The 20,495-nt window shown below is 42.8% G+C and overlaps 1 protein-coding gene and 1 non-coding gene across 4 annotated transcripts in view; both read right to left on the bottom strand.

Annotated features, from left to right (window-relative positions):
- Positions 1-20,495, bottom strand: part of NVL (nuclear VCP like) — a 103,325-nt gene that overhangs the window by 16,825 nt on the left and 66,005 nt on the right. For all 3 annotated transcript variants that reach the window (XM_019030929.4, XM_055372251.2, XM_055372246.2), the window contains one exon: positions 6,628-6,734. In XM_019030929.4, coding sequence (XP_018886474.3) covers positions 6,628-6,734 — 107 coding nt within the window. The remainder of the gene's footprint in view (positions 1-6,627; positions 6,735-20,495) is intronic.
- On the bottom strand, positions 13,421-13,528 carry MIR320B (microRNA mir-320b). The gene has a single exon (NR_106429.2). It is a non-coding gene; the product is annotated as a microRNA mir-320b (primary transcript).

The raw sequence follows: 20,495 nt of genomic DNA on the forward strand, positions 1-20,495 counted from the left end.
AACAGAGTAAGGGCTTAATAAATGTTAGCTATTATTATATCAGGTATTCTTAGGTTATACTTTTTTTTTTTTTTTTTTTTGAGATGAGGTCTCGATCTGTCACTCAGGCTGGAATGCAGTGGTACAATCTCGGCTCACCGCAACCTCCACCTCCCGGGTTCAAGAGATTCTCCTGCCTTAGTCTCCCAAGTAGCTGGGATTACAGGCACCTGCCACCACACCCAGCTAATTTTTGTATTTTTAGTAGAGACGGGATTTTGCCATTTTGGCCAAGTAGGTCTCGAACTCCTGACCTCGTGATTCGCCTGTCTCAGTCTCCCAAAGTGCTGGATTACAGGCGTGAGCCACCACGCCCGGCCTTGTCACTCTTTTAAAGACTGTATTTTATCTGAAAGTATTTGGCAGATATCAAATAATGTTTCTGGTTTTCTGAGATATTTTAATGACACTTAAAAGGAAGTAGAAGTTATGAAAAAAAAATTTTGGGGCCGGGCGTGGTGGCTCATGCCTGTAATCCCAGCACTTTGGGAGGCCAAGGAGGGCGGATCACATGAGGTCGGGAGTTCGAGACCAGCCTGGCCAACATGGAGAAACCCTGTCTCTACTAAAAATACAAAATTAGCTGGGCATGGTGGTAGACACCTGTAATCTCAGCTACTTGGGAGGCTGAGGCAGGAGAATCACTTGAACCCAGGAGGCAGAAGTTGCAGTGAGCTGAGATCGCACCATTGCACTCCAGCCTGGGCGACAAGAGCAAAACTCCGTCTCAAAAAAAAAAATTTCTACTTCTCAGGCAGCTTTTAGTGATAGACCTCTTATCACCACATCATCACTAGAAATACCAAATAAAAAATATAAAAAAGTAGTATATGGCTCGCTCTTTTTTATTTGAGGTGGAGTCTCCCTCTGTTGCCCAGGCTGGAGTGCAGTGGCGTGATCTCGGCTCGCTGCAACCTCCACCTCTCTGCTTCAAGTGATTCTTTTGCCTCAGCCTCCTGACTAGCTAGGACTACAGGAGCATGCCACCACGCCTGGCTAATTTTTGTATTTTTAGTAGAGATGGGGTTTCACCATGTTGGTCAGGCTGGTCTCGATTTTTTTTTTTTTTTTTTTTGAGATGGAGTTTCACTCTGTCGCCCAGGCTGGAGTGCAGTGGCGCAATCTTGGCTCACTGCAATCCCTGCCTCTTGGGTTCAAGTGATTCTTTTGCCTCAGCCTCCTGAGTAGCCGGGACTACAGGCACGCACCACCATGCCTAGCTAATTTTTATATTTTTAGTAGAGACGGGGTTTCACCATATTGGCCAGGCTGGTCTCGAACTCCTGACCTCGTGATCTGCCCGCCTGGGCCTCCCAAAGTGCTGGGATTACAGGCATGAGCCACCGTACCTGGCCCACTCACTCTTCTTTTACAAAACTTAGATCCCAAAAGATATGAAGAAGTTGCTTTGACCTACAAAATTTTTCAGACTTTTAAGAACAGGACTAAAGATCTTTATTCTAATCTCCTTATAATATTTCAGATGTTAATAGGAGAAAGAGAAAACTGTATATAAAACAATCTGAGGAATTAAAGTCAAAAGCCAGCAAACTGAAATAGAAAGGGTAAACATTAAAAATGCCAATTTTCCTCACTTTCTGTTGACTTACAAAGAACATACATGGGCAGGAAGTCTGCCTTGTGACTTCTCCCCTCTGAAATTAGATATTGTGCTTCCTCTTCCTCTCACTCTGCCCTGCTTTAGCCATCAACAAAGTTTTTTAAACAAAAACATTCATGACCTCTGAAGGATGAGGTAAGATAAGGATGTGAAATTGCACTGCTAACAGCTCTCTCGAGAGGGCACCAGGCCGACGCAGGCAGACAGGGCACAGGGAGGCTGCATGTGGGTCCTGCTCCTCCTGGGCAGCTCTGCCCAATGAGGTTCCAAGTCTTAGAATAGGACACAGTCAGAATTGGAGCAAAAATGCACTCTCAAGTCAAAGAGAATAAACTAACAAAAGCCCTTCTGCCATTGGCACAGACAGAGGCTGAGGACTGACTATGCAGCAGTCTAAACCACAATCTACAAAAGTTGCTTTTGGCCCGGCATGGTGGCTCACACCTGTAATCCCAGCACTTTGAGAGGCCGAGGTGGGTGGATCACCAGGTCAGGAGTTCCAGACCAGCCTGGCCAACATGGTGAAACCTCATTTCTCTAAAAATACAAAAATTAGCCGGGCGTGGTAGCACGTGCCTGTAATCCCAGCTACTCGGGAGGTGGGATCCGTCCACCTTGGCCTCCCAAAGTGCTGGGATTACAGGTGTGAGCCACCATGCCCGGCCAAAGTTGACCTCTATTGAAATGTCCTTTTTGATTTTTTTCTTCTTCCATATTCACAACTTTGTGCTTGGAAGCTGCAGGGCTCCTATCTGTTACCCACCCCATTTATGCCAGATGACTTTTTTTTTTTTTTGGAGACAGAGTTTTGCTCTTGTTGCCCAGGTTGGAGTGCAATAGCATGATCTCGGCTCACCACAACCTCTGCCTCCCGGGTTCAAGCTAATTCTCCTGCCTTAGCCTCCTGAGTAGCTGGGATTACAGGAGCACACCATCACACCTAGCTAATCTTTGTATTTTTGTAGAGACAGTGTTTTGCCATGTTGGCCAGGCTGGTCTTGAACTCCTGACCTCAAGTGATCCACCTGCCTCGGCCTCCCAAAGTGCTGGGATTACAGGCATGAACCACTGTGCCTGGCCGAAGTGGGGTACTTTGAATATTCACCCTTTGGTCTGAGGCCTAATGATTTTGGCAAATAGCACTGAAATTCTAGATGAATGAAGTATAAAGTTGTTCTGGTGTGAGTACCATACATTGAATGAAACACAGCAGGAAGAATGAGCCAATCATTCTCTGGTTCCAAATCTATAAAGCTCTGAATATCACATGCCTCATGTCTGGCATGTCTAGAAATAAATACCAATCCAACTTTTCTCTTTAGTTCATGAAATCCCAAGGACAAGTGTGAAAGCATTATCATTATGTCACCATGACTACAGGAAATTCATAGAAACAAAATTGGATTATATGTGTGTGCTTATTTGTATATACATACACACCCACATACATTGACCAAAGCAAACAAAATCTCAAGACCATAGTTCCTAATGACAGAGCCAAGAAGGCCGGGCATGGTGGCTCACGCCTGTAATCCCAGCACTTTGGGAGGCCGAGGTGGGTGGATCACTTGAAGTCAGGAGTTTGAGACCAGCCTGGCCAACATGGTGAAACCCCGTCTCTACTAAAAATACAAAAAAAAATTAGCAGAGTGTGGTGGCATGCACCTGTGGCCCCAGCTGCGTGGGGAGGCTGAAGTAGGAGATATGCTTGAACCCAGGAGGTGGAGGTTGCAGTGAGCTGAGATCACGCTACTGCACTTCAGCCTGGGCAACAAACGGTCTCTTTTTTTGACATACTGTGTCAAAAAATAAAAAATAAAAACAGAGCCAACGAAAGGGAGAGAAGATGCTATGATGCAGTCATCATCAAGCTTGTTTGATGCAAAGAAATAAGTATATGCAACCAAAGCAGGGTTTCTTAACTTTGGCATTACTGACATTTTGAGTCGGATAATACTTTTTTTTCCCTTGAGACAGGGTCTCAGCTCTGTTGCTTAGGCTGGAGTGCAGTGACGTGATCATGGCACACTGCAGCCTCGACTTGTTGGGGTCAAGCCATCCTCCCACCTCAGCCTACCAAGTAGCTGGGACTACGGGTGCATGCCACTATGCCCAACTAATTAAAAAATTTTCTTGGCCAGGTGCAGTGGCTCATGTTTGTAATCCCAGCACTTTGGGAGACTTGAGGCAGGTGGATCACGAGGTCAGGAGTTCGAGACCAGCCTGGCCAACGTGGTGAAACCCCGTCTCTACTAAAAATACAAAAATTAGCTGGCTTGGTGGTGCACGCCTGTAATCCCAGCTACTCAGGAGGTTGAGGCAGGAGAATCACCTGAATGCGGGAGGTGGAGGTTGCAGTGAACCGAGGTGGCACCACTGCACTCCAGCCTGGGCAACAGAGTGAGACTCTGTCTCAAAAAAAAAAATTTTGTTTTCTTGTAGAGACAGGGTCTCACTCTGTTGCCCAGGCTGGTCTTCAACTCCTAGGCTCAAGTGATCCTCCTGTCTCAGCCTCCCAAAGTGCTGGGATTACAGGCCTGAGCCACCATGCCTAGCCTTGGATAATTCTTAGTTGTTGGCTGTCCTGTGCACTGTGGAATATTTAGCAGCATGATCACTCCTCTGCATAGTGGTAAATAAATGTCCCTAGACATTGCCAAATGTTCCCTGGGGATATGAGGTGGGGTGGTGGGAAAATTGCCTTAGGTTGAGAACTACTAAACTAAAGCAACATGTTTTCATGGCTTTGACCACCAGCTATGTCCTGATGACAGACAAAACTATAGCCCAGCCAGAGGACTCTCCTGAACTCCCAACCACAGACCCAACATCCTGCTCAACTTCTCCACTTGATAGTGCCCAGGCACCTGAAACTCAAAGAGCTCATCTCCCAGACCTCTAATCCTGGTGGATGCCACCAGCTGCACAAGCTGCAAATTCATCTACCTTTTCCTTTAACTCCCAACTCTACAGTTAATCCAATGTCCTACTAATTAAAACCTTTAAACAGTTCTCATGTCTGTATCTTCTTTGTTATTCCCGTGATAACGCCTTAGTTCGTTATTTTTTCTTTTTCATTGATGTTTCTCAGTCATATTGCCTTAGTTCTAACATGCTTAATTTCATAACTTTTACTTTACTGGCTTCCAAGCTATTTTCCATACTGTGCATCAATAGAATCTTTCTACCCTACAAAGATGATCATTCTTCTGTTCTCATCTGCCCTGTTCTCCCTCCTCGGGGTGATTTTTAGGAACATTGCTAAAGGCGGTTTTAAGTAATGATGGCCCAGTGAGGCAGGATCACAGAATCTTCCTTTGTCAGCATCAAAAGAATACTAAAAAAAGTTAAACAATTTACCAGTAGCAACCACAGAAAGGGGTAAACCTTCATGCTGCAAATGTTGAAAAGTGGGTGCGAAGAGAAAATTTGAAAGTGGCTGATAATTAGGCCTCCATTCCTGGGAAGGAGTATTGAAGAAAGAAGGTAAGTTAACAAAATCTTGTGATGTCTATTAATATTCCAAGCTGGAGACAAGCAGCCTGAGGAGAAGATAGCTCTAGAAAAAGTTAGACACACACAATCAAGGGATTTCAGCAGATTCAGGAATAACTGCCAAGGTATGCCACTTTCCAGGGAGCTGGACAGAACTGGGTACAATCCCATGGGAGTGGGACAGCTCCCATGGGGGAGGTATCTCCAACTGGATGGACAGAGCGGGTCCAGGTACAAGTGATTTCATCCCCAGAAGGGTTAACACCACCAGCTTAGCTCCCTCTCCCATCCCAAGGCTATAGAAATGTAGAAACAAAGCACTTCTACAGACCTCAAAATGTGATGTGTGAAGGGCAGAAAAACTAGTTCCAGGTAGTGAGAAGTGGGATGACAGAACTCATTCAATTTTTTTTTTTGAGAGAGGGTCTTGGTCTGTTACCCAGGCTTGAGTGCAGTAGCGCGATCTTGGCTGACTGCAACCTCCACTTCTTGGGCTCAAGGGATTCTCCAGCCTCAGCCAGGAATGAGCCATTGAAGTCCAGCTAATTTTTGTATTTTTTGTAGAGATGGGGTTTCCCCATGTTTCCCAGGCTGATCTTGAACTCCTGAGGTCAAAGCAATCCACCTGCCATGGCTTCCCAAAGTGCTGGGATGACAGGTGTGAGCCAACGTGTTTGGCCCACTTATTTATTTATTTTTAAATATAGGGTCTTGCGGGGTCGGGTGCGGTGGCTCACGCCTGTAATCCCAGCACTTTGGGAGGCTGAGGCAGGTGGATCACGAGGTCAGGAGATCGAGACCATCCTGGCTAACATGGTGAAACCCCGTCTCTACTAAAAAACACAAAAAATTAGCCGGACGTGGTGGCGAGCACCTGTAGTCCCAGCTACTCGGGAGGCTGAGGCAGGAGAATGGCATGAACCCGGGAGGCAGAGCTTGCAGTGAGCCAAGATCATGCCACTGCACTCCATCCTGGGTGACAGAGCAAGACTCCGCCTCAAAAAAAAGGACAGGGTCTTGCTCTGTTGCCCAGGCTGGAGTACAGTGGTGTGATCACAGCTCCCTGCAGCCTTGACCTCCTGGGGTCAAGCAATCCTTCCACCTAAGCCTTCTGAGTACATGGTCCCACAGGTGGGTGCCACCATATCTGGCTAATTTTTTCTATCTTTTGTAGAGACAGAGTCTCAGTATATTGCCCAGGCTGGTACCAAACTCCTGGGTTCAAATCTGTCCACCTCGCCCTCCCAAAGTGCCAGTTTCTCCAAAAGTTTCTACTCCATTTCAAATATGATCTGATGTAAATCATTTTAAAGTAATAATCGAAGATCAGTTCACCTTCCCTTTGGGAGATATAGGCTGGGCAAACACAGCTACAGAAAAGAAAGTAATCAATGAAAATTACTACCTCTTATAACTGTCTCTATTTAAAACAAGAGAAACATATACAAAAATATACCATTTCCTTTACTCACTTTTGTGATAGTTTTTAAGATGGCAAGGCGATCTGCAGGGGGCGGTAAACCCACAAACAGTGTTTTGTCCAGGCGGCCCGGGCGCAGGATTGCAGGGTCAATTATATCTAGAGAAGAAGGGAGAAAAAAAGTCTTAAATAAAACCTTTTATTTTTATTTTTTTATTTTTTTGAGAGAGGGTCTTGTTCCATCTCCCAGGCTGCAGTGCAGTGGCATGATCTCAGCTCACTGCAGCCTCGACCTCCCAGGCTCAGATGATTCTCCCACCTCAGCCTCCTGAGTAGCTCAGACTATAGATGCATGCTACCATGCCTGGCTAATTTTTTTTTCTTTTACTTAATTTAATTAATTAATTAATTTTTTATTTCAATAGGTTTTTGGGAAACAGGTGGTGTTTGGTTACATGAGTAAGTTATTTGGTGGTGATTTCTGAGATTTTGGTGCACCCATCACTGGAGCAGCATATACTGTACCCAGTGTGCAGTCTTTTATCCCTCAACCGCTCCCACTCTTTCCCTCGAGTCCACAAAAGTCCACTGTATCATTCTTATACTTTGTGTCCTCATAGCTTAGCTCCCACTTACGAGTGAGCACATAAGATGTTTGGCTGGCTAATTTTTTATTTTTAGTAGAGACAGGATTTCGATCTGTTGCCCAGGCTAGTCTTGAACTCCCGAGTGCAAGCAATCCGCCCTTCTCGGCCTCCCAAAGTGCTGGGATTACAGACGTGAGCCACTGTGCTCAGACCAAATAAATAAAATCTTTTAAAAAATGCAATTAACGGCTGGGCGCGGTGGCTCACACCTGTAATCCCAGCACTTTGGGAGGCCAAGGCAGGCAGATTACCTGAGGTCAGGAGTTCGAAACCAGCCTGGCCAATATAGTGAAACCCCGTCTCTGCTAAAAATACAAAAATTAGCCAGGTGTGATGGCACACACCTGTAATCCCACCTACTCGGGAGGCTGAGGCAGGAAAATTGCTTGAGCCTGGGAGATGGAGGTTGCAGTGAGCTGAGATCATGCCACTGCACTTCAGCCTGGCCAACAGAGTGATACTGTCTCAAAAAAAAAAAAAAGCAATTAACATGAGATGAGAAGAACCTCTTTATAAAAAATAAAAAATTAATAAATTGCATTTTATTTAAATGAAAAGCTTCTGCTCATCAAAATACATCTCTTTGGCTATGCATGGTGGCAGATCACCTGAGGTCAGGAGTTTGAAACCAGCCTGGCCAACATGGTGAAACCCTGTGTCTACTAAAAAAAAACAAAACATTAGCTGCGTGTGGTGGTCCACACCTGTAATCCCAGCTACTTGTGAGGTTGAGGCAGAAGAATCACTTGAACCTGGGAGGCGGAGGCTGCAATGAGCCGAGATCGTGCTACTGCACTCCAGCCTGGGCGACACAGCAAGACTCTTTGTCTCAAAAACAATAACAAAAAAACAAAACATGTCCTTAAGTAAATGAAAAGTCCACCCCACCTTCCGGCCCCAAACTGCTCTTCTTCCAGGATTCCCTATCTCAGATAATGATCACCACACCACTCCACCCCACCCTACCTCCCAAATACCAGGCAGGTTTCTCCCTTCCTTCTAACCAATTTCCATCAAGCATTCCTCTGATTACGTCAACCCTCAGTAAAGGCAAAATGTGAGTCCTCCTAAATGGTCCTGCCTCTAGACTTCCTCTCTCTGGGCCTCTTTACAATGCCGCTAGTGTTATTGTCCTAAAATACATGTCCAATTCTCTCAAATTCCTCTCCCACTGCAGAATGAATCCTCCAGCTGTCACTATGGCAGGAAATCCCTTTAGGATCTGACCATCTTCCTTTCTGGTTTTATTCTTCCTACACATTCTTCCAACTCCCACGCCCTGTTTACACCAGATCTCTTGCTGTTCCCTAAACAATCCAGAAGCTTCTTGCCTTCTCTGTGCTCTCAGTGGTTCCCTTCCCTGAAGTGCCTCCCTCCTCATTTATACCTGTGGGAATTCTCAAAGGACACCTCTTTCAGGAAGTTTTCCTTGAGTCCCCCCAGATAAACTCTCTCACGTTCCTTTGTGCTTGCCAGACCCTTGGTATCAGGAGTACAGAGCAAGCCCCACACCTGAAGCTCATTTTGACCATTCCTGACTCCTTCACAAAGACCCCATTTTTAATAAAATCACATCATTTCCAACAGTCCCTTAACCATTAATATGAGGGTTCTTATAGCTCACAATGTTCAGACACAGGCTATAATTAATGAGATTCATGTTTCTAATAAACCTACTAAGACTTAACCAATGAGTTACTCCTCTACAAAGAGGCAAATTATTATTATTCCCTTTTTAGCTAAAATTCCAAACCTGTTAGATGTTGTTCTTTAACCACCTTATGGAACCCATATACTTATTATTCAATGGTTTCATCACTATTCAGCACATTGTTGGAATTCCCTCTTGGAATGCTAGGATTCCATACTTGGAAATAGGAAAGAATATTACTGCCTAACACTTTCAATATCATACTAGAGCATGGTTCAACAAGCCTAAGGGTCTTCTGACTCTACAGGGCAGAGGTTGTCAAATATTCATGTCTCAGAATCCCTTTGCACTCTTAAAAATTATTGAGGACTCCTTTGTAACCTTTCTCTCCTGCCCTTACCTGCTCTCCTTTATCCTTAGGCAGCCACCTATCTGTTTTGGCACTATAGATTAGTTTGCATTTTCTAAAGTTTTATATAAGTGGAATTATACAATATGTACTGTGCTTTCTTTCATGCAACATAATCATTTTGGGTTTCACCCAAGTCGTTTCATGTGTCAGTAATTTTCTTGTACAAGTCTTTGTATATGCTTTTTTTTTTTTTTTTTTTTAATGACAGAGTCTCACTCTGTCACCCAGGCTAGAGTGCAGTGGGGCGATCTCGGCTCATTGCAACCTCTGCCTCCTGGGTTCAAGCAATTCTCTGCATCAGTCTCCCAAGTAGCTGAGATTACAAGTGTGCCCCCCTGCCCCCCACGCCCGGCTAAGTTTTCTATTTTTAGTAGAGACGGAGTTTCACCATCTTGGCCAGGCTGGTCTTGAGCTCCTGACCTCATGATCCACCCGCCTCCCGAAGTGCTGGGATTACAGGCATGAGCCACGGCTCCCAGGCTGTATATGCTTTCATTTCTCTTCAGTAAATTACCTAAGTGTAAGATACCAGTAGTATGACCATATCAAACTGTAGGTATATGCTTAACTTTTAAGAAATTGCTGGCCGGGCGGAGTGGCTCACGCCTGTAATCCCAGCACTTTGGGAGGCTGAGGCGGGAGGATCACGAGGTCAAGAGATTGAGACCATCCTGGCCAACATGGTGAAACCCTGTCTCTACTAAAAATACAAAAATTAGCTAGGCGTGGTGGCACATGCCTGTAATCCCAGCTATTCAGGAGGCTGAGGCAGGAGAATCACTTGAACTCGGGAGGCGGAGGTTGCAGTGAGCCGAGATCAGGCCACTGCACTCCAGCCTTGGGACAGAGCAAGACTCGGTCTCAAAAAAAAAAAAAAAGAAAAGAAAAAAAGAAATTGCCAAACTGTTTTCCAAACTACTCATACCATTACATTCCCATCATCAGTGCATGAAAGTTCTAGTTCCTCCATATCCTTGCCAACATTTGGCAAAGCCAGTCTTTTCAATCTTTTAGTTATTCTAAGGTTTGTAGTGCTTATTGTGGCTTTAATTTGCATTTCCCTAGTGACTAATGGTGTGAAGCATTTTTCATGAGTTTGCCATTTGTACAACTCCTATGGTGAAGTAACTGTACAAATCTTTTGGTCATTTTTATGTTTAAAGTTGATTAAATAATTTTGTAAACTGACAAAGAAAAATGGTATATATTTAGGTTGTACAACACGTTTTTTTTTGTTTTGAGATGGAGTCTCACTCTGTCGCCCAGGCTGGAGTGCAGTGGCATGATCTCAGCTCACTGCAACCTCTGCCTCCTGGGTTTAAGTTCATTCTCCTGCCTCAGCCTCCTGAGCAGCTGGGATTACAGGCGACCACCACCATGCCCGGCTAACTTTTGTATTTTTAGTAGAGACGGGGTTTCACCATATTGGTCAGGCTGGTCTCGAACTCCTGACCTCGTGATCCACCTGCCTTGGCCTCCCAAAGTGCTAGGATTACAGGCGCCTGGCCTATTTTTTTTTTTTTTTTTTTGAGATGGAGTTTTGCTCTTGTTGTCCAGGCTGGAGTGCAATGGCGCAATCTCAGCTCACCGCAACCTCCGCCTCCTGGATTCAAGCGATTCTCCTGCCTCAGCCTCCTGAGTAGCTGGGATTACAGGCATGCACCACCATGCCTGGCTAATTTTTTTTTTTTTTTTTGTATTTTTAGTACAAACGGGGTTTCTCCATGTTGGTCAGGCTGGTCTCGAACTCCCAACCTCAGGTGATCTGCTCATCTCGGCCTCCCAAAGTGGTGGGATTACAGGCGTGAGCCACTGTGCCTGGCTAACATGTGTTTTTAAAATGTGTATACACTGTGGAATGGCCAAGTTGAGACAATTGACACAGGCATTACCTCATATTCTTATTACTTTTTTTGTGGTAGATCACTTAAAATCTACTTTCTTGGCAGTTTTCAAGTACCTTTTGGCTACTTTTAAAATGGTGTAGTTTTTTGTTTTTTTTTTTTTGAGACGGAGTCTCTGTCGCCAGGCTGGAGTACAGTGGCATGATCTTGGCTCACTGAAACCTCAACTCCCAGGTTCAAGCGATTCTCCTGCCTCAGCCTCCCAGGTAGCTGGGATTCCAGGCATGCACCACCACACTCAGCTACTTTTTGTATTTTTGGTAGAGACGGGATTTCACCATGTTGGCTAGGATGGTCTCGATCTCCTGACCTCGTGATCCACCTGCCTCGGTTCCCAAAGTGCTGGGATTACAGGCGTGAGCCAATGTGCCTGGCCCAAAATGGTGTAGGTTTTTTGTTTTTTGTTTTTTTTTCTGAGACAGAGTCTCGCTCTGTCATCCAGGCTGGAATGCAGTGGTGCGATCTTGGCTCATGGCAAGCTCCACCTCCCTGGTTCTCGCCATTCTCCTGCCTCAGCCTCCAGAGTAGCTGGGACTACAGGTGCCCACCACCACGCTCAGCTAATTTTTTTTGTATTTTTAGTAGAGACGGAGTTTCACCATGTTAGCCAGGTTGGTCTCGATCTCCTGACCTTGTGATCCGCCCACCTGGGCCTCCCAAAGTGCTGGGATTACAGGCGTGAGCCACCGCGCCTGGCCTAAAATGGTGTAGTTTTTAATCTTTTATGAGATATATGCTTTGCAAATATTTTCTCCTAGTCTGTGGTTTATCTTTATATTCTCTTATTTGCATTTTTGTAAGAGACTGGGTCTCACTACACTGCCCAGGCTGGCCTTGAACTGCTGAGCTCAAAGGATCCTCCCACTTCAGTCTCCTGAGTAGCTGGGTTTACAGGCGTGTACCACTGTACCTGGCTTATTGGCACTTTCGAAGAGCAGTTCAGTTTATCTATTTGCTCTTTTATGGTTTATGCTTTTAATGTCATATAGGAAATCTTTGCTTAATTCAAGGTAGAAAAAAATTTCTCCAATGTTTTCTTCCAAGAGTTTTATAATGTTGTTTTCAATGGTCTTTTGATTCATTTTGAGTTATTTTTTGTATGTGGTAAAAGGTGTGAATTAAGGTTCAATTTTTCTTTTTGCATATGGATATTCAGTTGCTCCAGTACCATTGTTGAAAAGACTATACATTCTCCACTGCATTGCCTTTGTGCTTTTTAAATACATCAACTATCTAGATATGCATAGGAATATTTCTGGATTTTTTTTCTGTTCCTTTTATCTATCTGTCTCAGCTCTATGCCAATTACCATGCTGTTGAAACATCTTTTAATTTAAACATATAAATACATGCCAGGCATGGTGGCTCATGCCTGTAATCCTAGCACTTTGGGAGGCTGAGGCGGGTGGATCACTTGAGGTCAGGAGTTTGAGACCAGCCTGGCCAACATGGTGAAACCCCATAACTACTGAAAATAAAAAAATTAGCTGAGCATGGTGTTGCGTGCCTGCAATCCCAGCTACTCGGGAGGCTAAGGCAGGAGAATCGCTTGAACCTGGGAAGCGGAGGTTGCAGTGAGCCAAGATCGTGCTACTGCACTCCAGCCTGGGCAACAGGGTGAGGCTCCATCTAAAAAAAAAAAAAAAAAACCCACAAAAAACTCCCCACAAAACACATCTTAAAGCCAGTTCTACATGCCCCAAGGTAAAGGGGAATACTGATGATAATTATAAAGCATTCTTAGTTTGGGAGTCCTATAATCACTTAACATCTCTGACAAATATCACACTTAATATTATGCAGTTTATTATTTTAATAAGTTATTTACAATAAAAGGCATTCTGGACACTTTATATAAATTTTAGTATTAGATGACTTAAACTACACTTCACCAAAGGCTCCTGCAAGATTCTATGTATTACATCATTAGAAATGAGATGCTAATCTCTTCCTAGCTCTTCCCTAAACAGGCCCCTACCATTGTCTTTCCCATCTTAGTTAATGTGAACTCATTCTCCCAGTTTTTCAGGCCCAGACCTTGGAGCCATGCTTGATTCCACTTTCCCACATCCTTAACTACTCCATTAGCAAATCAGGTCAACCCTATGACACAATATATTCAGATTCTTTCTACATCCACAGCTATCACCCGGCTCAAACCACCACCACCTTGCACCTGCATTATTCTTACAGCTTCCCAACTGGTTCCCTATCTAATTATGTCAGAGACAGAATTCTTTTTTTTTCCTTTTGCCCTCTCAACCCAGCTTCTCCCAACTTTGGGAAATCTGGGAAGAGAAAGCCTAAGAGACAGAATTCTTAGGTAGAAGACAAAAAATAACAATTCTGATATTTACAATAAAAATGGCACAACAATCCCAACACTTTAAAGAGAAAGTCCATTCACTCACAAATGAGATGGTTGCCTGAAAAAGAACCCTCCTTTGATCTGTTGATAAGCAGCACCTACTGTTCTTTATCAAGCACCTCCCTCCCCTCAAAAAAGCTATTACAGCTTGCCATGGGTAAAAAACATTAATTAAAAAAGAAAAAAAAGTTAAAATTGAGAGGTAACAGTAGCAACTTTTAACTTTAGGAAAACATTATTTTGTTATAAATGGACCCTCAATTTTTAACAAAGGTAACAAGACAATTCAATGAGGGAGTAATTAATCTTTGCAACAAAGGTGCTAGGACAAGTGGTTTTTTGTTTGTCTGTTTGTTTGTTTCTTTTTTTGGAGACACGGTCTCACTCTGTAGCGCAGGCTGGAGTGCAGTGGTGTATCATAGCTCACTGCAGCCTTGATCTCCGGGGCTGAAGCAATCCTCCTGCCATAGCCTCCCAAGTAGTAGCTAAGACTACAGGCATGCACCACCATACCCATTTAATTTTGTTTTGTTTTTGTGTATTTTTTGTAGAGATGAGGTCTCACTATGTTGCCCAGGCTGGTCTTGAACTCCTGAGCTCAAACAATCCTCCCATGTTGGCCTCCCAAAGTGCTGGGATTACAGGCATGAGTCACTGCACTGGGCCCGACAAGGGATATTGACACTCAAAAGAACCAATTTGCACACTTTCCTCACAACACGCAACAAATTAACTCAAAATGGATCAAAGACCTAAATGTAAGAGCTAAAATTTTATGAGAAGAAAATGCAGGAGTTAATTTTAGTGACCTTCGGTTAGGCAATGATTTTTACACCATTGATACACCATCAAAATTGCAAGCAGTAAAAGAAAAACACATAAATTGGAATTTATCAAAATTAAAAACTTGTGTTTCAAATGACATCAAAAAAGTGAAAAGACAACCCACAGATTGGGTGAAAATATATGTAAATCACATATCTGATTTTAGATTTGTATCTAGAACAAAGAACACTTACTACTCAATGACAAGGCAAATAACCTAATTGAAAAATGATTCAAACAGACATATCTCCAAAGAAGACATACAAATGACCAACAAGCACAATAAAAGATGCTCAACACTATCAGTTATCAGGGAAATGCAAATCAAGTCAGAATGGAATACCACCTCACATCCACTAGAATAACTATAATAAAAAAAGACAATAACAGGTATTAGTAAGAATGTGAATAAATCAGAACTCTCATATATTTTAATGTCAAAATTACTAGTGGGAATATAAAAATGATGCAGCCACTTTGGAAAAGAGTTTAGCAGTTTCTCAAAATGTTAAACAGGGAGTTACCATATGATCCAGCAATTCCACTCCTAGGTATAGACCCAGGAGAAATTAAAACATATGTCCATACAAAAATGTATACATGAATGTTCATAGCAGCATTATTCATAATAGCCAAAAAGCAGAAACAGCCCAGATGTCCAACTGGTCAATAAATAAAATGTGGTATATCCATACAACGGGATATTATTTCATAATAAAAAGGAATGAAGTATTGATACATTCTATAATATGAATAAATCTTGAAAACATTATGCTAAAGAAGCCAGATTTAAGAGCCCTCATATTGTATAATGCTATTTACATAAAATATCCAGAATAGACAAATTTATATAGACAGAAAGTAGATGATGGCCAGTAGTGACAACCTCAGTACTTTGAGAGGCCAAGGCAGGGGGCATGCTGCAGGCCAGGAGTGCGAGACCAACCTGGTTAACATGAGACCCTGTCTCTATATTAAAAAAAAAAAAGGAAAGTAGATTAGTGGTTGCCTAAGGCTGGAGATGAGAAAAGGAAAAGTGAATGCTAACAGGCATGAGATTTTTTAAGGGTGATGAACATTTTTTTTTTTTTTTGATAGGGTCTCACTCTGTTGCCCAAGCTGGAGTGTAGTGGCACAATCTCGGCTCACTGCAACCTCTGCCTTCCGGGTTCAAGCAATTCTGCCTCAGCCTCCTAAGTAGCTGGGACTATAGGTGCGCACCACCATGCCCTGCTAAATTTTGTATGTTTTTGGTAGAGACGAGGCTTCACTGTGTTGGCCAGGCTGGTCTCAAACTCCTGGCCTCAAGTGATCCACTCGCCTCGGCCTCCCAAAGTGCTGGGATTACAGGCATGAGCCACACACGGCCCAGGTGATGCAAATATTCTAAGATTAGATTGTTGGGATGGCTGTAAAGCTATGTAAATATACTCAAAACCATTGAATGGTATACTTAAAATGGGTAAATTTTACGATATGCCACTTATATCTCAGTAAAGCTTTTTAAAAAAATGAATCCTCAGACTAGCAACACTATAAATATATCCATTGAAAATAATTACAAGATCAACCTTCATGAAATAGGTTTCTACTCACGATTCATTAAACAAATAATAATAATAAGAATGATGTTTTTTGTTTGTTTGTTTTGAGACAGAGTCTCCTTCTGTTGCCCAGGCTGGAGTGCAGTGGCACAATCTCCGCTCATCACAACTTTCACTTTCCAGGTTCAAGCGATTCTTGTGCCTCAGCCTCCCAAGTAGCTGGGATTACAGGTGTGTGCCACCGTACTCAGCTAACTTTTTTTTTTTTTTTGTATTTTTAGTAGAGACGAGATTTTTGCCACATTAACCAAGGTTGGTCTCAAACTCCTGGCCTCAAGTGATCTGCTCACCTCAGCCTCCCAAAGCGCTGGGATTACAGGCATGAGCCATCGCATCCAGCCGTAAACAAATAATTATTGAGCTCTACTACATATCATAGCATCTATAACTCAGCCAAAGTTCTGGCTGGGCATAACCTAATTTTCAAAGGGCAGTACTGTGCCAAAGGGCAAAACATACAGGGTTGACCATGGCACCAAGTCATTGTTCAATTACCTTCAAATGCATTCAACAATGACCCAAAGCATCCAGACTAGATGTGTAAGGAAACACTCTATTTAGCTTGGAACTTCAGTGGTAAATATCTTAGTACAATGAAATAAATACCTTCTCTGTGAGTCATCCACTCTTTCATCTGATAATTATTATTACTTTTTGAGACAGAGTCTTGCTCTGTCACCAGGCTGAAGTGCAGTGGCGCGATCACTACAACCTCCACCTCCCGAGTTCAAGCGATTCTCCTGCCTCAGTCTCCTGAGTAGCTGGGACTACAGGCATGCGCCACCATGGCCAGCTAATTTTTGTATTTTTAGTAGAGACGGGTTTCACCATGTTGGCCAGGATAGTCTTGATCTCTTAACCTCGTGATGTGTCTGCCTCAGCCTTCCAAAGTGCTGGGATTACAGGCATGAGCCAACACACCCAGCCTTCATCTGATAATTATTAAACGCTTAGAATGGGCAGAGCCTCTAACTAGAACCTACCTCTCAGATATAAAAGTGCAGAATGAATCCCTGCCCTGCAGAAGCTTGCACATCTAATCATAATTTGCTTATTTATTTCTTCTTTTCTTTTCCTTTTCCTTTTTTTTTTTTTGAGACAGGGTCTTGCTCTGTCACCCAGGCTAGAGTGCAGTGGTGCAATCATAGCTCACTGTGGCCTCAAACTTCTGGTTTCAAGTGATCCTCCTGCCTCAGCTTCCCAAGTAGCTGGGATTACAGGTACACACCAGTGCATCTGGGTAATTTTTATTTTTATTTTATATTTTTTGAGACAGAGTCTTGCTCTGTCAGCCAGGCTGGAGTGCAGTGGCGCGATCTCGGCTCACTGCAACCTCTGCCTCCTGAGTTCAAGCAATTCTTCTGCCTCAGCCTCGCGAGTAGCTGGGACTATGGGCACGTGCTACCATGCCCAGCTGATTTTTTTATTTTTAGTAGAGACGGGGTTTCACCATGTTGGCCAGGCTGGTCTCGAACTCCTGACCTCATGATCTGCCCGCCTCGGCCTCCCAAAGTGTTGGGATTACAGGTGTGAGCCACTGCACCTGGCCTAATTTTTATTTTGTAGAGATGGGGTCTTGCTTTGTTGCCCAGGCTAATCTTGAACTCCTAGCCTTAAGAGATCCTCTTGCCTCAGCCTCCCAAAGTGCTGGGATTACAGGTGTGAGTCACCACACTTGGCCCTTATTTATTTTTTCAACTGAGCCATGCATAGAAGGCAGAAACTCTTTCTGGATTGTACTACTGGTAGAAAATACATAATTATTGAGTAGAAGAGAAAGTAATAAGATATTTGGGTTTCATAATTGTGCAGGAATATCTTTTTTAAACAGCTAGATAATAGATTAAGGGGGAACAGGTAGTTTCCTAACTGAGAACATCGTTTACTGGAGTTGGTATGTGAAAAAGAGAATGCAAAGATGTGCGTAGGAGAGACTAAGGTTAGGGTACAAAGAACTGCATTTCCTCTGGTTAAGCAAAAGGAAATTTGCTTATTTCCAGAAGAAGATGTGGACTTTGATATAGCACACATTAGAAGAGGGCTAGGGCTATACACGGTGGTTCACGCCTGTAATCCCAGCACATTGAGAGGCTGAGGTGGGAGGATCGCTTGAGCCCAGGAGTTTGAGACCAGCCTGGGCAACATAGTGAGACGTCATCTCTACAAAAAAGTTTTTTTTTTTTTTAATTAGCTGGGTGTAGTGGTGCGTGCCTGTAGTCCCAGCTACGTGAGAGGCTGAGGTGGGATGATCTCTTGAGCCTAGGAGGTCGAGGCTGCAGTAAGTGGTGATTGCACTACTGCACTCTAGCCTAGGCTACAGAGTGAGACCCTGTCTCAAAAATACAAATAAATAAATTAAATAAAAGAAGAGGGCTGTCCCAGTTCTTCAGAATAACCAAAGGTGGAATGGTGAGAGGACAGTATTTTCATTTACTTTCTAAGCATTAATACCTCAATAATTGGGAAAAAAATTAAAGGCAAGAAGATGAAAAATAAGAAAAAAGAGGACATTTAGATCAGTCCAGGAGGGTTTAAGATCCAAGTGCTAAGCACACAAATTAAACAAACAAACAAAAAGTCACATAGAAAGAATGAGAATGCCATGGAACCTTTAAAAGAAAAAAAGCAATGTCTATAAATTATGAAGAAAAATAATTTTAAACTCAAAATTATATCCCAGCTAGGTTACCAATCAAAATTAGGGTGGAATAAAGATATTTTCAAATATAAAAGAACTATGGGGGATGGTCTCACATTTGGAAAAACAAATCAAATATACAAGCAGTCAAAAAAAATCTACTTCCTACATAATCTTTCTTAGAAAAGCCACTGAAAGATAAGCACCAGCAAAATGAGGGCGTAAGCAAGATAAAAAAAAGTACACACAAAAAACCCATGAGATCAGAAACAAAGGGCAAACAAAGGAAAACAGTCAAGGAAGTCCTGAAATAACAGCTGTTTAGACCACAGGCCTAAAGCAACCAGTCCAGATTAGAGCCAGGAAGGTGGAAAGCTCCAGAGGGAGGTCTCCAGAAACAAACAAACAAATGGAACTGGTACATCGTTTGAATAAATAACATCGACAGCTGTATAAAATATGTGATGAACAGTAACAGAAAACAAAGCAAAAGAAAAAAATGAGGGCCACTGAATCCAAGAACAAGAGTTATATGAGAAAGGAAAACTAATCAGTGTCATGCTTGGGTCAGCAGAGAGAAATAGTGACACAGCCATAGTAATGTAAACACTAGTGACTTAACCAAGAGTTCTGATCAAACTATATTACAATACTGGGAGAATGGGGAAGAGGACAGATGATGTGGCAGTGATGGTGGGAGTGGAGGGTATGGAGAAAGGGTGAACATAAGATAACTAAATCTTCGTCTACCTTAAAATGAAGTTAATGGGCAGTGTTTAAAATTGATAGGAAATAGCCATAAGAGCATATTTGAAAATATGAAGGAAAAAAATTGCTCAAGTGGTTGCCTCTGGGCAGGGGATTAGAAGGGATGGGAGAGAAAACTACAATTTTTGTTATAAGCTTTTCCTGCCATTTGATTTGAAACTGGGTCCCTCCCTCTATATGTCAAAATTACAACTGGAGATGAGATTTGGGTGGGGACACAGAGCCAAACCATATCACTCACCAAGGTTCAACTTTTGCACACATGTAGTTTCCTCGTAGGGCTGTTGTGAGGTTTACAATGGTAAAGCATCCAACAGAGGGCCTGGCACTTAGTAGGTGCTCCAAGAACCTAGTTGTTATTACTGGTGATTGTTTTAAATAATATGGACTTGTAAAGAAAATGAAATAAACTTATTTTCATCTCCTTGAACAGACATTTTAGAAAAGTTGGTCTTTTTCTAAAGTGTCCTTTTTCTCCAAGTGTCCTCTATCTCAGAAGTGGCAAAACCTTTTACCCAGTATAGGTAAAACAATCTAACAATAAGAATAGCCCTTATTTATTTTCTTTCTCTTATCCCACATCTAATTCCAGAAAATCCTATTAGTTTTACTTTCAAAATGTGTCTCAAATTTTACCACTTCTTACTTCTCTCATTAAGCTCACACAAATTCTCCATGGACTGTAGATCTTCTGGCTCAGAGTATCTTTTGTGTCAAGGACTTCTTTGGAATACAGAAAGTTTATAGACTGCTTCTTAAACATTTTTCAATGTATAAAGTAAAATACATCAGAAAGATTACAAGGTGAAACCCCATCTCTACTAAAAATACAAAATTAGCCAGGTGTGGTGGCACATGCCTGTAATCCCAGCTACTCCGGAGGCTGAGGCAGGAGAATCACTTGAACCTGGGAGGCAGAAGTTGCGGTGAGCCGAGATCATGCCACTGAGCTCCAGTCTGGGCGACAGAGCAAGATTCCATCTCAAAAACAAACAAACAAAAAAACCCCAAAAAGATTATAATTATTTGGCAGCCGGGTTGGGAGAGAGACCAAGGATTGTGAAGACATTGTGAGTAAAGAGGCCACTGTGGAAATGGATTCT

This window comes from Gorilla gorilla, chromosome 1, assembly GCF_029281585.2.
Source record: "Gorilla gorilla gorilla isolate KB3781 chromosome 1, NHGRI_mGorGor1-v2.1_pri, whole genome shotgun sequence".
Taxonomy (NCBI): Eukaryota; Metazoa; Chordata; class Mammalia; order Primates; family Hominidae; genus Gorilla; species Gorilla gorilla.